At 33.8% G+C, this 18,319-nt stretch overlaps 3 protein-coding genes across 3 annotated transcripts in view; all 3 read right to left on the minus strand.

The window, feature by feature from the left end:
• LOC107483952 (transcription factor bHLH35) overlaps positions 1 to 2,147 on the minus strand; it is a gene marked incomplete in the record, with an annotated part of 10,584 nt that extends 8,437 nt beyond the window's left edge. The window contains 4 exon segments of the mRNA XM_016104566.3: positions 1 to 130; positions 736 to 978; positions 1,652 to 1,814; positions 1,936 to 2,147. Coding sequence (XP_015960052.1) covers positions 1 to 130; positions 736 to 978; positions 1,652 to 1,814; positions 1,936 to 2,009 — 610 coding nt within the window.
• A 7,905-nt stretch (positions 2,148 to 10,052) lies between these two features.
• LOC107483941 (protein FAR1-RELATED SEQUENCE 5-like) lies at positions 10,053 to 16,437 on the minus strand. Its single transcript, XM_016104555.2, has 4 exons — positions 15,102 to 16,437; positions 14,811 to 14,905; positions 14,043 to 14,330; positions 10,053 to 10,136 (listed from the first exon to the last, which is right to left on the minus strand). The coding sequence occupies exons 1-4, from the start codon at positions 16,435 to 16,437 to the stop codon at positions 10,053 to 10,055; spliced, it is 1,803 nt and encodes a 600-aa protein (XP_015960041.2).
• A 75-nt stretch (positions 16,438 to 16,512) lies between these two features.
• LOC107483942 (protein FAR1-RELATED SEQUENCE 5-like) lies at positions 16,513 to 17,211 on the minus strand. The gene has a single exon (XM_016104556.1). The coding sequence runs from the start codon at positions 17,209 to 17,211 to the stop codon at positions 16,513 to 16,515; it is 699 nt and encodes a 232-aa protein (XP_015960042.1).
• Positions 17,212 to 18,319: the final 1,108 nt, after the last annotated feature.

The following is an 18,319-nucleotide window of genomic DNA, read 5'->3' on the forward strand; positions in this document are numbered from 1 at the left end:
TGATATTGGCGGTGATGATCTTCAGTTTCAATGACTCAAAAATTTCACACAGTTTCACCATTGTATCTGTCCTTTTACTGCATGTCAAGCTTACCACTATTGTCTTCTCTCCCATGTATGTTACTCTCAGCTGCATAGAAAATTCACCACAAAATTCTCTAAATAAACTTCTTTTCATTTTTTTAATTTCCAGTTAATTGTGTAGAAATAAATTTGCAAATAAATGAATAAATAAATAAAATCTACTACTCTGATAAAATCACCAAGTTTTATTAATAAAAATTAGGAAAAGATTTCATTTTTCTAACATACTTGTAAAACACTGCGTCTTTGTCAAATTAATAACAATTTTTTAAAAGTTTTATGCTGGTTTTATCGTTTTTAGTCTATATTTATCAGTACTTAAATTTCTCCGTGCACTTTTTTATAATTTATCCTAATTAAACGAGCGCATAGGACTCATTTTTTCTTATATTTCTTATATTTTTCATGTATTTAATACTTTTATAATTTTAAGAAAAGAGATTTAGTAAAATTTGAGTGTCGCTATCAAATGGATATATGAAATAAAAAAACAAAAACAAAAACAATCTTTTTATCAATAATTAAGCTACTATAATAAAAATAGTTATATCCACATCAAATATAGTATCGGCAAATGTGTCCACCAAATTAAAATAAAATTAACAGTATCAATAATACAAGAGAGAGAAACTAGGAAATGAAAGAGAGTACCTCTAGTATATGAATAGGGGAGTTTCTAGAATTGAGAGAATCATAAAGCTCATCTGTTCTCTTCTTCTTGGACCTCAACAACACTGGAAGCTCCTGATGCTCAAATTCATAGCTGTTAGGGTTCTTCTTCTCCACCATCATACCACTCTCAAGCTCAACTATCTCTGATTGAATTATCCTCTCTTGTTCTTGCAACTTTTGTATGTACTCAATTGCATCCTTTATTATTGAAGCCTTATCCATCTGCACCAATATACAATCATTTAAGTTCGAGTAAATGTCATTATTTGCTTTTTAATCGCTTTCCAATTGTCTAATTAATTGGCTAAAGTTAAGAATTTTAGAATTGTAGAAAGATATATATTTTGCTTTTTGAACAAATAGTCAGAAATCATATAAGATAATTTTTCTTTAATTTCAAATAATCAATAATCTTTTTTATTTTATGTAAAATAACAATCATTGTTGTATCATAAGTAACATTTTATAATAGGTCAAAAGATATAAAATCTGGATCAACAATAATAAAATTAAGATGATGACAATAACATTATTACATAAATAATCCTAACTACTACAGATACTGCCGCTGGTGTAACCCATTCAATCAAATATAAATAGAATAAATAAAAAAAAGTGGGCACACCAAATGTGCGGTACAAATTAATAATAAAAAATTAATTAAAAATATATAAAAAAAACTATTAAAATTTATTATTTTTAATTATTAATATTTAAAAATATAAAATAAAATATATTATTAAATTCCTATATTAAAAAAAATCATACTAAAAATTAAATTAATAACTACATAATAATTAAAAATAATAAATTCTCATAGTTTCTTAGTAACTTTTATTAATTAATAGTTAATTAATTAATGAAGCAGGAAAAGAAGTGGTGCTTGTTTAATTACCTTGCTGATGTTGGGGACCACTGATCGAAGAGCAAAAAGCCTTTCATTGAGCTTCTTCCTTCTATTCCTCTCCGACACAATATTCTTCGACGCCGCCGACGAAGCCGCACCGTCCGGCGAGCTCGAATCGTAGTAGCCTGACAACGCCTCATCCAAACCCCAGCTGCCATGGCTAATCAATGTCAATTAATTAATTTTCATCTTAATTATCAATTAAGACAACATATATAGAGAGGCGTTAATTAATTCAATTAAGTTGGAGAGGGAGAGAAATTGTGACTTACTTGTCGAGTTCTTGGGTTTGGAGGAACATGCTGGTCTCCCAATAACGATGGTACTCATCACCAATATTCTCCATTAGAGAGAGAAAGTGAAAGAGGAAGAGGAACAAGAAGAGGAATCTTTAGACAGAGTAGTAAAGGGTTTCTACAATATACCAATCTTGTTTAATTTGTGTCTTTTTTTTTGGTGTGACTTATGATTTGTGAATTTGACTTGTGAGTTAGGAATATATAATAGGCATTAGGCAACTTATTATTCCATATATATAGAAAGAAGGATCAGGGGTTGATAAGTGGAGTAAGGGATGAAATTTAATCACGTGCTCCAAGATAAATTAATGGCATAGTCTATCTCGGGCTAATTTTTTTTTGTTATAAAAGTAGAAGTGGTAATATACCTTAACATTATAATTTTTGATATTTTTTAAAATTATGAAAGTACATAAATCGGATGGTCTGATTTATGTACTTCAAATTTTTTAATTTTTTTTTACCACAAATCGAACCGTCCGATTTGTGTACTGTCACAAATCGGACGGTCCGATTTCTGTACCTCAAATTTTTTAATTTTTTTTACCACAAATCGGATGGTCCGATTTTTGTATCTCTACAAATCGGACGGTCCGATTTGTGTATCTCTAGAAATCGAACGGTCCGATTTCTGTACTTCTAATAAATCGAATGGTCTGATTTCTGCTTTTCTTGTTAAACGATTCCACATTTGAATATAATATCCCAACAATCCACATTTAAAAAAAAAACACCACTACCACTATAATATTAAAAATAAAAAATTCTCTATCTTGTCCGTATTATATATATTTCTTAGTCCTTTCGTTTTTTTACGGTGATTATACATAAAAAATTTTTATGTAATGATAAATATTAAAAATTATTAGATAATTTATTATTCTTAATTAACTATTTTAATATAATATGTGTTAATGTTATTATTTGTATGTAAAAATAATTTTATGTGATTAATATTTTTTATTTATCATTTTTGTGAAATAAAAACTATTTAAAAGATCTTAGTGATAAAAATAATCTGAAGTGAGTTATTATTAAATAATATTTAATTAAGAATGTAATTTATAGTTTGACGTTGAATTTAAATAAGAAGAATGTTAAATAATTATCAAAATTTATTGTTTTTGGTTATTAATTAAGTATTAATATTTAAAAGTATAAAATAAAATATATTGATGAATTAAATAAATAAAATAAATATTTTATTTATTAAAATATATAATTTGTAATAATTTTACGAAAATATTAAACAAATAATCAATTAAAGTATATCAAAAAGAATTGAAGAAGTAATATGTAACTAATATATATTATTTATACATTTAAATCAATATTTATTTAAAACGGTGACTTAAGTTTTAAGAGAGAGAAAAAAATACTGAAACAGACAACATAAAGTAGATGGAGACCGTAATCTGATTAATAACTTTAGATTAAATATATAAAATAATTGAGCCATCAATTTCAATGACAAAAGAAATAGGATGATGATATTTCAATAAAAATATTTCGTTGTCAAATAAATTAAGTTTAGCTGTCCTTTTTTTTTTCCTTTGGCAAAATATGATTTCTTGTGAAAGATGATTTTTTTAGCCAAATTATCTTGGCGCGGTTCTATCTGTGTGGAAATCTGATGTTTGCTGCTTCCTAGAAAGATCCAAACCGTTAAAAGCATTGTGGTCTATAAGGCCGCGTAAATTTACATGATACATGGTTGGTAATGTTGGCTCCCATGATTTTTTCTTGTTCTTTCCAAACTAAAAATTGAGGCCGAGTCGCTGAGATTCTTTTGTCTCCACTTAAGATGAGGACATCAGGTAGTACTATATATCCCAACAATGATTTCCTAAAGTTAAGTACTAGTCCTATGCAACATGCAGATACGATATCCTTTTATTTTAATTCGTAAATTATGGGCCTTATTTATTTGTGGTGAATAGCCCAACCTCTCTTCTTTTCTAAGCTTTGCTTCCCCATTCCCAAAAGGAAATTTATAGTGTACACATGTGAGCATACAGATATTCCTCCTGCAGTTATCTCGTGCTGACATGTGTCCAAGGGGAGCCACATGTGAATGTTTGGTGAACGCTGTAACGTGACGCCTCCATGTAGCCGAGTATCTCCTGCTGGAGAAGGGAATTGGCTCCGTTTGGATAGAATTAGCTGTGGCTGGATGTGCAGGACTGGGCTGTGGTTGGATGGACTCCATATGAGACCTTGGATATGAGTGGGCCGCAGGGCCATCATATTTGAAAGGGTGGAATGCGTTAAATGTGTATGCAAGATTAAGCAAGTCTATGTTTTATGACCGTTGACCAAAAAAAAGGGTCATTGACCCAAATGCACCGGAACAAAATTAATGAAGAGAAAAAAGAAATATGCCTGGACTAAATTTTTGCTGAACACTAAAGACTTAATACTTGTTTGGGCATTATTATTTTGATAAAAAAAAATTTTAATGAAAAGAGATTTTTTTTAGTATGTTTGGTAAATTTCTAATAGTAAAAGTAAAAGTATTAGAAAAATAAAAAATATCTCTTTTGAGAAGCTGTAATTTACATCTTTTTTTAAAAGATATTTTTTAGAAAAAAATATTTTTCATATAATAAATAAATAGAAAAGTACTTTTATATTGTTATACCCAAACATAATTGATAGATAAAAAGATCTTTTTGCATGAGATACCCAAACATAAAATTACTTTTACTTTTCCATAAGATCTTTTAAAAAAAGATAACTCGAAAAAAAATATTTTCTTAAAAACTCACCCAAACAAGCTCTTAGTGTGTGTTTGAGGTGTAGTTAGTCAAACTGAAATTTGAATAAAAGTGATTTTATAGAATTAATTTATGATAGAAGTAAGTTTCGGTTAACATGATTTATGTCTGACAACTCTTTACTAAAATTGATTTTGACAAAATAAATATTATTTAGATAATATTAGTTAAATCACTTTTAGATGGATAATTACTTAAAAAGACATGACGTTAAGTTATGATGTTATTTTTTTATACATGTTTAATTTTCTTTTTTATACTTTTCGCTTATATATTTTTTTTTATATATGAAGTATATTTTTTTATGTCAAATAAAAAATTAATAAAAAATATAAATATTAAATAATAAAAAAAGAGTGCATTTAGAGAAAAACAATAACCATTCTATAAATAATGCAATAACATGTATAAAAGATAAAGTAGGGTATAAGAAAAATAAATGTTGAAGATAGTGGCTAAAAGCAGGTTAGTGCAACGGAGGAGTTAAAAATTATTACTTTTTGTAAACGTGATGTTATGAACAAAATCACTTTTGCGTTTGCAAAGAAGAAAATTAGCCGAACACAAAACATTACAAGAGAAATGGAACAAAAATTGAACAACAATTTCAGAACTTCAAACAAGGAAGAAGACCGAACATTCTGAAAGTAAAAGGAAGAAGCGGAGCCGAAGAATTGAAAGCAGGGCCACTAATCTGGGTTCCGTGCCGAGAAGCCAGCGAAGAAGAAAACGACGTTGCGAGCTACCTGGGGAAGAGGAAGATGAAAACGACGTGCCAGTGAAGATGAAAACGACACGGAAAAGAGGAAAGCAGCGGCGGCGATGAAGGGCTAGGGTTTTTCTTTGCTATCAGATGAATGAATGATTGGGGGAAGAGGGGGGTTGGTTCAGGAGTGGATACGTTTCCCTTTTTTTTTCCTACAAAGTAAAAAACAATGTCGTTTTATCCTAACTGGCAGGCTACCGATTAGGCCCAACCGGCCTTTTATCGGCTGGTCCGGCCCAACCGGTCGATTCTTGGCCGGTTCGGCAGTTTTTGAACAGTTTTTCGTCGAGCGATTATGGAAGGAGGATCGGACCGCTTGCATCGTTGGTATCCGGTTGAATCGATTTGACCGGACGGTCCGATCTGGTTTTCAGAACCATAGCTCTCGCTCCTTACATTCAACCATTGGCCATTCACCTTTAATGTAGAAGAGTGAAGCTTCCAAAGTTGAATCACGTTCAACGCTAGCACTGTCGTGTTCTCCAACATCAAATTAGCAGCAGCTTCATCGGATGAGAGAGTGAGATAGTCCGATTCTGTTGCGTGCATCTCTCACATAATTGTTTCATCCATCTTCTTCAAAGCCTGAGATTCAGAGGCTATCTTCTTGTTGGGCGAACAAAATTGAACAAGAACTTTGTACCAAGGAAGATATCCTTCCTGGCCGAATCCGATCTCGTCTTTTCTCGATAACAACATGTCACTCCCTAATTGCAATTGAAGTAAAATCTTTTCCTCCGAAATGAATGAATTCTCTCCTCTTATCTCTTCCTTTCTCTATTATTCTCATTCCTTCCCTCATTCTATCTCCGTTATATATCATTATGAATGACTAATTACGAATTTGTAATCAAAATATACAACATAACATTCTCTAATTATATTTAAATTAAATTAAAATTAAAATTAAAATACTAAATCCAAATATAGATATATTATATATTATATTTACATATTAACTAATTTAATAACCAATATGTGTCACATGACACTCTTATTAAAATTTAGAGAAAAATTTTTGCCTCTAAAATTAGTGAACATCCTTCTTAAATTTTTTATCTACCTCTCTCATTTTTTGTATTTCTTTCTATCCTTCTCACTCTATATATGTAATTTATAATTCATATTTTATATTAGAAGTACACCAAATCAAAATGTGTCATCAGATTTTTTTATTATAATTAGAATTAAAACTTTTTTAGACTTCCAAAATTAACAAACTCCCTCTCAAATTCTTCTTTTTTATGTCTCTCTTTTCTCTCATTCTCTATTTTTCTCTATCTTTATGTTCTACAGAAAATAAAATTAACTACATAATATCGGCTATTTTTTTTATATTGGAGGAGTGTGTGAGTTGTGCTTGGTTATGGTGTATACAGGTATTAGACACAGGTATGGGACAGAGAGAAATTGGACCGTCCGAGTTCTTTGTTAAAAAATTCGTTGATCACAAATCGGACCGTCCGATTAGTTTTTGTTTCCTTTTTTATTTATTTAACATGAAATCGGACCCTCCGTTAAGAGTTTTTGTTTTTTTCAAATTTTTCTTTAAAACAAAACGGACCCTCCGTTTTTAGTTTTTAGTTTTTTTTTAAATCAAAACGGACCGTCTGAGTTTTATAAAAAAATTATTTTTTTGTAGATCTCTTCTAATTGGACCGTCCGAGTTCCTTGTTCTAAGTCGCTCAGTCCGATTTCAGCCTCCTGACACCACATGCAGGAAAAACACCCCTATTTTCCATAATGCTGTTACACCCCACCCCACCCCTTCCTCCATATTAAAAATAAAAAGCGCATAATATCATCTAAATAAAAAGTTATGATATACATATTTTTTATTTAATTTTAATTTTTTACTGCTTATTGTTAATATATGTTTTCACTTCTCTTTTAGATATTTATTGCATATAATTTAAAAAAATAATAATATTGTGATTAGAAGTTAGAATGACAATTCAGTTATTCTAAAACAAATGAATTAATTTTATTACTATCAATAGAATTTTTTTTATGTTAACATCTAATAATATTTGTATATATCTAGAAAAAGAAAATTATTTTTAAATAGCAAGTGTAAAAATTAATTACCTGAATTTGTGCAACAAATGTAATATGTAATTAAATATAAAAATATATACGTTAAATTCTTTTAAATTTTAAATAATAAATCTTAAAATAAGTAAAATAAATAAAGTCTTTCATGTGAAAATAATAAATTAAAAAGTTTATGGGGCCTTTTGTCTCTTAGAACTATTCTATTAAAGTAATTTGGTGTTATAAATTTTGTGTGTCATACTCTATAGTACCAGAACCGACATAATTTTAAAAGATTCATATTTTCGTAATAGTATTATGGATAAAATACTAGTGATAATTTATCTTTTTGAATTTTTTCGAAATAAAAAATTATGTCCTTTACTTTTTATTGATAGCGTAACGATGGAAAAGCGAAAATTGATACTCTAAACTTCCCTATGCTCTATATATTTTTATGGATAACCTCTAAAAAGAAGGTGGAAGTTATGCTTAACTTATTTTTAATTTTTATGAATGATTTCCTTTAAGTATGTTTTATATTTTTATTTACGATAATGTTATTGTTTTGCTTCTTTACAACTTCGAAAGCCTAATCCCAACATGGAATCCTGTGGCTTAAAATCTGTTACGTTTCTTTATCGAAAATAAATTTTTGTACTTGCATGGATAACATATTTCTCAACATATTAACGCGGGTATCGCAACAGTCAAATATCCACGTCCTGGTACGTGGCTTCGCATGACGTCGTTGCATGCTTCACCACAGCTCTTCTCCAAAGTAGGCCTCGATCCGGGTTGGCTCGCGGACGGTGGGAGCGCGGCATGCACGTGTCATCCGATGCGTGTAGGGTTGCCCGCGGCATATGCTTCCGCTACAGGAACACGAGCCTTGCATTGGGAAGCCAGTCACCAAGACATGGGAAGTTAGCGTTTGACCTGGCCGGGCATCTACAGGTTTAAACGATGCGTGCACTGGACAGCCATGATGAGCCTACCTTAGCGGCCAAAAGCGGTTGTGACTGAGTGCTTCCGGCCCCCCGCCTCTTCTAGGTCACAGTTTTAATATTGGCACCGTTACTATTGTTCACACCCTCCTGCGCAACTATACGGTTTCTCTTCACGAGAGTTAATGGCAGTGCAACAGCGAGCATTTCGACGGCAACTGTTCATGCTTAGTGGTGTGTTGATCTTAGGGTTTACATCGTATAACACGCGTCTCTTTTCACGAGCTCCGCCAAGAACGTATTAAGAATGTAGGAGAGATGACGAGTGAGCGGCGAACATCGACCAGAGGCAACATCGTCACAGTTCAAACATGAGTCCGGGCAGGATAAAAAAATAGTTAGAGTTCAACCAAGAAGACGTTTTAAAGGGTCAGTGCATGAGGGGACATGTACGTATGATAAGAATGGTTAATTAATTTGTACAAGCATATGGCCACAGGCCACAGCCACGATTAACCATACATGAAAATAAATTTAGAAATATTTTTTACGAGCCAAATAATGAAAAACATATACTAGTAATCACCTATTGAGGCAGATAAAGATAAACAGTCTTGTAGTGTAGATACACCAAGAGATTAATATCGACATCAGTTGCTATTCTCCAACATCGCTCACTCGAGGTGCCAACCTATAGCAGGGAGTCGCTAAACTTGCATTCACTGTGTGTATCCCGATTTAATTCCCAACTTTTGGATAGTATCCCCTTTTTTTTTAGGTGTTGACGCTAGGTTCTTGATCGTTGTCATATTCTTCTTGTTTAAGTAGGCGTTGTACCTTAAAGGGCTAACCCTGGGACAGTCTTGGCTCTCTGGCAACAGCTCTGTTCGACCCAGGTTTTCAATGTTCGATTTCGAAGATCCTGAACTGCCCCAGTAGGATCCGAATTTGTGAGCTACGAATATCCCCTCCACATGCCTCGCACATGCATCCATGACTCAACAAAATAAAGAGTGTCTCAACTCATAATAAAAGTGGCATCTCTCCTTTGGAATACATATTTACTTGTGTTTTTTGTGACTGTGTAACAGAATGGACTGCAATGTGTGGGTGGCACAGTGGATAATTAGGGACCATCTATGGCAGGATTATAGTGTCCAGGTATTTTCCTCTGTCACTAGTTCATGTCACGATAGGTTTGCGTCTAGTTAACCACATATGTAACATCGGCTTTGGTTTTCATGTGGTATAGAACGTCAGCAAGGCAACGCGTATACGCTTGGCTGTAGATCTGGTTATGAAGTCGCACAACGACTTGGCTAGCAACATTGTTGCCAAAGCCTTTGCTCACTGGCAGGTTAAGGCCTAGAAGCCATGGCACTTACAAAAAGTCCCGGTCCTATAATGTGTGCGTACTCTTTTTTGGTGCATCTCTAACAAGCATGTGGCCATTTTGAAACAACTTGGAGTCCCACGTTAGGTTTATATTTGGTTGCATACAGCACTTTTGGAGGTCAAACTACCAATTTTTTGTCCCAAGCTCTTCCTGGCATAGGAAATGTTCTTTCACTTTGGAATTCTATAGCGTGTCTCAGCCAATAGGTCAGCTGCCTTTGAAGCCGTGAAAGATTTATAGCACCATCCTGTATCCTGTATGAAGACATCATGCAACTCTAAACATTTTGTATACATACATTTTGTAACAGCGACAATGCTCTTAAAATATATATTATTAAAAACCAAACAATGGTGAAGAAATTAACATTAGTGTTCATATTTATTGAATTAGTGTACACTATACGTATTTACTTTGAATTCAAGTTGGTCAAACTGAAATTTGAATGAAAGTGATTTTGTATAATTGAATTTGGATAGAAGTGAATTTGTGCTAACATGATTTATGTTTGACAATTCTACAGTGAAGTTGATTTTGTTAGAGTGAAATTGTTTTGATAATATTATCTGAAATTACTTTTATATACATAATTACTTAATTACTTAAAAAATATAATATTAAATTATAATATTATTTTTTAATATATTTTTATGTTTTTATTATTACTTATGATTAATTTTTTATTTAATTTATCAGTTTTAGTAGGAACAATAATACATATTATAATAAATTAGACTAATAAACAATGAGCAAGAATTATAATAATAAATTTTACAAGGTCAAATAAAAAAATTTCTATAATTTTTTTAGTATTCTCAGTATTCTTTTATTTATTATTATTTTGGACCGTAAAATTTCATTACCTATAATTCCATTGTTATGTATGGTTAGTTTATTATTTACTTTATCATTTTTAATAAGATCAATAATTCATATTATAATAGAATTACAATAAGAAATTTAATAAAAAAAAATCAAAATATAAAAAACTACTAAAATTTGAAAAAATTTTAAAATAATTGAAATATCTTGAAACAAATAGGACAAAAAACAGAAATAAGCCAAGGGAGAAAATAATTTACGTGAATCAGTCAAAACGAAAATTGCTTCATGAATCCACCAATGCATATTTATATGTAGTTCGAACCAGCTTTATTCGAACTCCATTTCTACATAATTCGAACCAGCTTGGTTCGAATTATACACAAACACATGCACACACTAATTGGAACCAGCTTGGTTCGAATTACACACAAACACACGCACATACTAATTCGAATCAGCTTGGTTCGAATTACATGGTATAATTCGAATTATGCTGTTAAAAAATTAATAATTTATTAAAAAAATGTTATTAAAAAATTTATTAAAAAAATTATAATTTAAAAATTAAAAAAATATATTTTATTCTATACAAAATAATTTTGAAAAATATATTTTATTCTAATACAAAAAAAATTTTTAAAAAATAGCTTAAAAAATGTTATGAGTACTATAAAAGTTTGTAATATTCTAGTGATTTTGGTAAATACATGCTAAAAATATTTTTTTAATTTCTAAATTATTAGTGATTATGTGGAGTATTTCTTTAATGTCCTAAGTCATTAGCACATTACAAATTTTTATAGTACTTCTAACATCTTTTAAGCCATTTTTAAAATTATTTTGCATAGAATAAAATATTTTTTGTGGTATAATTTAAATAAATTTATTAAAAAATATTCATGATAATTTTTTAATAAAATTATTTAAATTATATGACGAGATATTACATGATTCGAATTATGCATGGGAAAGTTCGAATCACTCTGATTCAAATTATATGGTTAGCAATTCGAATTCTATATAATACTCTTCTGCCCATTCTTGATAGTTCATGAATATTTTTTTTAATAAATTTATTTAAATTATACCACAAAAAATATTTTATTCTATGCAAAATAATTTAAAAAATGGCTTAAAAAATGTTAGAAGTACTATAAAAATTTGTAATGTCCTAATGACTTAGGACATTAAAGAAATACTCTATATAGTTACTAATAATTTAGAAATTAAAGAAAAAATATTTTTATCATGTATTTACCTAAATCACTAGAATATTATAAACTTTTATAGTACTCATAACATCTTTTAAGCCATTTTTTAAAATTATTTTGTATAGAATAAAATATATTTTTTAATTATTTTATATGGAATAAAATATTTTCTTTTATTTCTAAATTATTATTGACGATATAGAATGTTTTATTTAAAATTTGAGTACATGCATATATTTACCTAAGTTATTATAACATTACAAATTTTTATAGTACTTTTAACATTTTTTAAGCCATTTTTTTAAATTGATTTGCATAGCATAAAATAGTTTTTGTAGTATAATTTAAAAAAAATATTAAAAGAATTTATTAAAAAATGTTCATGAGCTATTAAAAATGGACAGAAAAGTATTGTATGGAATTCGAATTGATAGCTCATTAATATTTTAAAGAAGTCAATTATTGTGTGTAATTCGAACCAAACTGGTTCGAATTAGTGTGTGCGTGTGTTTGTGTATAATTCGAACCAAGTTGGTTCGAATTATGTAAAAATGGAGTTCGAACCAAGCTGGTTCGAACTACATATAAACGTGTATTGGTAGATTTATGAAGCAGTTTTTGTTTTGGCTGATTCACGTAAATTATTTTCTTCCTTGGCTTATTTCTGTTTTTTGCCCAAACAAATATGAACATTCTTTTCTCGAAAAAAACTAATAATGATCATCAAAGGTGGAGTTATGTTGAAGTGAACGCAAAAGCAACAATTTTTTGTTTCCAATAAAAATGCTTTTAAGCTGCAAAATTACCTTTGCGTTCAGAAAAAAAGATTGACAAATATAAAAAAACAGTGTCGAAAAAATGTTCAACGCACTTTTATCATGTCAAACGAATTTTTCGAACACACCGTTATAGACTTTATACACTTAGTAAAAGAAAAATTGGCTAAGTTTATAAATTATTTTTAGAAAAATGTACGATTAAGTAAAGAATGACTGAGTGAAGAGCTAAAAATAAAATAACTTAAAATTATGGTTGAAAGATTTCTACACATATTTTTAATTTGCACATATGTTGCTAACAACGACTATACCCCGGGAGTTTTATATCCATTCCTTTTCCCAGGGGCGCGGGTTCGAGCCTTGCCTTTTTCATTTTGAAACCCCTATAAAAAGGCCCAAAAAAACCGTTATTGTTGGCCTACGTTTGGCCTGTTTGCAACAGTACTCAGTAAAGCGAATTGGCCCTGGCAACCCGAACATTACACCCATATTATGTCAAGACAAAGAAGATTTCAATGCGACGTACACCTAACATATTCCAAATTTCAAACACCAAGAAGTTCATTTTCAAAGCCTACATTAACTCAAACAAAGCTAACAGTTCAAAGCCTACATTATTTCAAACAAAGCTACCAGCATGCAGTTCTTCTACTAAAAATGCAGATTCTCCATCTTCATCAAGGAAGCAAATTATTCAAAAGTGGCCAGAGCAGAAGAGTTCCTATCAAATCCCTGCACCTGTTCATGAGCTTGGAATTAAGTAATCATGATCCGGCTCCTCATAGTACAGTGGGGAAATCTTTAATTATGCTGAAAATGAGAGATAAGGACATAGTGAGACGAGCATTTAAGACATTTCAGAACAATTACAACCAGCCAAATTACCTCATGTGAAGGCAGATCCTTGGTGAATAGACAGGTGTGGAAACTGATTATGAGCCAATTTATTCTGGACACAAAATTTAAAAAAGCCAACTAAAACCTTTAATGCTGCGTTTTCGCTGGCAGCACTAATAGAGATTGACCACCAACACACTATAGAAATCAACTTACAATAAATCAGAAAAACAGATTACACACTATTGAAATTTGCAGCGACTGCTTAGCAACATAGAGTTTACCCAAAAATACAAAATTTGGCAACACAGGAAGTATTTAGTACGTGTTATCCCCAGCTTAACATCAAGCTCCACGCGTGGGAAATCCACCCTGCATCTTGCTCTAGGAGCAACGACCCATCACATTCTATTCCACACCAAAAGGCTCATGGTTTAGTCGACATAGCCGAATTTCTAATACATCGAAATAGAAAACATCGGATTACATATCAGGAGAAACCGCGTACCTGGAGCAGCCACCCTTCAAACAAGTCCTCATTCGTTGTCCTCGTCGGAGTCGACATGCTGCGCATGACGTCCTGCGGTGGCGGTTCGCTTTGTTGCCCGGAGCAAGGTTGGGATGCATAGAATTGGTAGATGTGTTGACCCCCAAGGAAGAAGTTCCCCCCACTTCCCCCGCCACAGAACGGAGCACGCCAACATGGACTACCTCTCCAATTTGTCATGGAGGATGTATTCACTGCTGAGCTAGACACATTATTCAGACCAGCTTCGCCATGAGGCGACCTTTGATCCTGCAAGCATGTAGGCCGTTTCAGATTTTGTTCAAAATATAATCCGCTAGACAAAAAATTGATACCAGAAACTAACTTCAGCAAGTAGGAAACAACACAGCCTCAAATGTTCACTTAAAACGGGTTAACTCTTATACATTAATTTCTTTACTTGTCTCAACATATACCACCATTCCAATCAGGACACTATTTAACAAGCACAATCCACCAAGACTGATACACCTAGTCAATTATTATTCTGTTGGGCAAATACAAGGTTCAACCAACTCCTACTCACAAAAGCCAAAACAAATAGTCTTCTAACTGAGAGAATAACATGCAATATACTCAAAAGTAAGGAATCTACCAAATTATGTCACTGTAAAACAAGACTAATTTCTACGGCATGATCTGATCCACGAAACTAATCTCACAAATGCACACAAACATACAACCTGAGCAGCAACCCATTTATCTGGGCAAGTTGATGGATAAAAGTACCTCATACGCACCACCAATCTCTGTCGGGTGCGACGCTGAAGAGGCTGCAGGTTCGTGATGCGAACCGTTGCCAAACGTTGGCGAGACCCCACTACCTACCCCGGACACACCTCGTGCACAGTTCCCTCTGCATGTCCTCTTCGTATGCCCGGGAATGCCACATTTGGTGCAGCAACGTCTCTTCCATCGGACGTCGGGTTGACTGCTTGGGTCGAACTCCTTCGTCCTCTTAGGGGCACCTTTTGTTCTTGCCACAAATTGGGTCCTTCATCGCGCACCCCGACGGCATACCTGGCTGACTGCCTGCCCTCTCATAAACTTTGTGACATAGCCTTTCTATTAGACTCGCGATGCTCTCCCTCGCGAACTCAAAGTCTTCGCCCTCCTCCGAAGCAAGTCTTACGACGAAACTTGTGGCCGAACAAAGTGCGGCATACCTAAGCATGCGACCATCATGTCCAGGTCTCATAGTCACCGGCATCCGTCTACAATCCTTTGCATCCTTGCACCATCTTCTCATTATAAGACTCTCCAGTATTTGTTCCAAACCCTCGTATTTCATCATGCAGAATATGTGACTACATGGAATACCCTCGCTATTCCACATTGCACAATCGCACTGAATTTTCTTGTCATCAGGGTCGAATAAAACCTTGTGAATCCTACCAGGGGTGCCCATCCTTGAAAACTTGTAGAGAACCGTTGTGCTTATGCTGTCTCTCCCACGAAACAGCAAGGTCGCAACACCCTTGATTTGTTTCTTCACCTCTCTAAAAACTGCCCGCGTGTACAGTTTTGATGCAAAAAGCTCAATAGAGTCAAGACCGGTGGTTAACACGGGGCTATAGTACGTAGAATAGAACTGCACCGTGACTTTGTTGTTTCGATAATCCTTTACAATGCAATCTAAGCTGTGCACCAGCTCTAAAATGCTATCAGTGGATTTCAGGAACCCCTTTATGTATGGATTAATCCCCTCACACCTTGAGGTTGTCCTGTATCCTGCACAGAACGTGCCCTGGAGATATGCTGTTGCCCAACTTTCTTTGACCTCGTATGTGCTTTGAACCCAACTATTATTTTGTAGGCCAAGTGACTCCACCGCCATCTTCCAATATTCCTCGAAGTTCTCCACCTCGAAGTTCACATAGATAGCCTTCTTAAAGACCTTCCTGAATTTGGTATCCTTAACCCTCTGGACACAATTTTTCTCCAAGTGCCACCCACACAGGCGGTGCCTAGCTGCCGCGAACACCTCCGCAATGGCTGTGCGCATCACTTTGTCCGCATCTGTCACAACAATGCACGGCGTCTTCTCTCCCATTACGTCTACAAGATTTAACAGCAGCCATTTGTAACTACGAACTTCCTCATCCTCCAGCAGCGCAAATCCTAAAATGGTTGTCTGTTTGTGGTGATTTGACCCGGAGAACACTACAAGCGGTTTCTTGTACTTATTAGACCGATACGTCGAATCAAAAGCCAGGACATCTCCGAATAACTGATAGTCTGACATCATCTCACCATCGACCCAGAAAAGGCTCCCCAGCCGATTATCGGCAGTTCGCGTGTAACGTAAGACAGTCGTCATGTCAGCATTCGCCTTGCCCTCCAAGTAACTAATCATTGTTGTAGCATCGCCATCACTGATTCGGGCCAGCCTTTGCCCGTGTACCTAATTATACAAATCACGCTTTGTAAATCATAGCATTCTATACCCTCCAGATTGACCAGCCATGTAAGCCATTATCTTTGATGTTGGTATCCCAAACTGCTTCATGCTATCAACTTGCGCTTTGTCACCATTACTCATCTTGCGATGGCTAGGCAGGAGGTAGGAAAACATTGCCGGGGCAAGCTCATGGTTGTGCTTATCGAAGATGGTCCTGACCTTCCACACACTGCGTTGCACATCATAGTAAATCTTCAACTTCGCCTTGCAGTCGGTTCGACTCTCCAATCTCTCCTCCCTAACTCGCTCAGGACGGTCATAGTGCTTAGGATGTCTTGTGCCTTGTCGGCGGCAAAAAAAGTCTCTCCTGACCAAAACCCCATCAACACGCCCCACATTGCCTTTGCGGACCCCAAAACCCTTCATTCTAGCAAACTCCTTATACACAAGATAGGCATCCTCCTCCCCATCAAACTCTCTGCCCAGGAAATCCTCTATGACAACTGGATGAATTTTTCCATCATCCACTGCATGACTGGCACCACCTGAGAAATTATCGTGTTCATCTTCTCTATGACCTATAGGGTCACCTTCCTCACCACCGCAGTGCTCACCACCTTCATCCTCGTCACCTTCTTCGTCACTTGCATAATAACGGCCACAATATCCATCAGAGCTGTTCTCATCCGAGTCTTCCACTTTAGCTCCAAACAACCCATTGAAATCCATTAGAGTTATCGGTTCACAGTTCTAGCCTGAAAATATGAAAGTGTTCAACAAGTTACAGTCAATCACTCCGCCCATGAAAGTTCTTGTCAAATTATACTACAGATTTTAAAAAGCCAAACAACCATGAACACAAACCACTGTAATTTCAACACCCAAATGTCTTATGCACAATCAACTACATCAAAGACCGGGACATCCGTTTCCCTGACGAATAGATCTTCCCTTCAAGAACTGTCCCAAAGATCTTACTCTATCATGAGTAACATATGTGATACAAGGAGCTTCAGATTCAATTTCTGACAAATGAATGAAAATTATTTCGGTCATGACAAGGAAATCTTGTGCTGAGTTCTAATCTTATTATATTTTCCATGACATATTACAAACACAACACGTCAACATGAAATACATCTAACCGTAACATAACAGCTGTGTTACAAATGAACTTTGCAATTGCACTCCTAATCACTACAGCAGCCAGTGATTAGTAACACCAATCCGCAAGGGTTACATAGTTTCTCAACTGGTAAATTTGAAAAACATTGCCAATGTCATACCTTGTCTCAAAGTTACAACACAGGATATTCTATTTCAACATATACACGTTTTGATTTTTAAACGAGTTCATATTCTGAAAGCATTTAAGAAAATTCCATAATATTTATTGCCAACTTACGAATCAGTATGATAGAAAAATCCATTAGCTGTAGAGAATTCCAGAATCTCATCTATATAATAATAACAGTATATAACTATAAACAGCCAAGCACATCTGAATGATAACAATGATACATTTAACAGCTTCTAACTATAACGGCTAAATATTGCCTTAGGGGCTACGAACAATAAAGATAAGGTGGGGGCAATAGAAATAAAACGGACACCTCCAAAATCCAATACGTGAAGAGGTATGATAGACATAAATTGAAAAAATTGCATTGGCGTTGGCACTTTTCTCAAGTTCCCTACCAGAGTAGTCATAATCGTGTAGCAAGTACGATGTTCGGCTTACTCTAGAAAGGAGGAAAGCTTCATTTGATCCAAAGACGATCCCCAATCCCCACTCACATGCCTGGAACAATAACCATGTCCAATCCCTATTGGACTA

This window comes from Arachis duranensis, chromosome 4, assembly GCF_000817695.3.
Source record: "Arachis duranensis cultivar V14167 chromosome 4, aradu.V14167.gnm2.J7QH, whole genome shotgun sequence".
In the NCBI taxonomy this organism is placed as follows: domain Eukaryota; kingdom Viridiplantae; phylum Streptophyta; class Magnoliopsida; order Fabales; family Fabaceae; genus Arachis; species Arachis duranensis.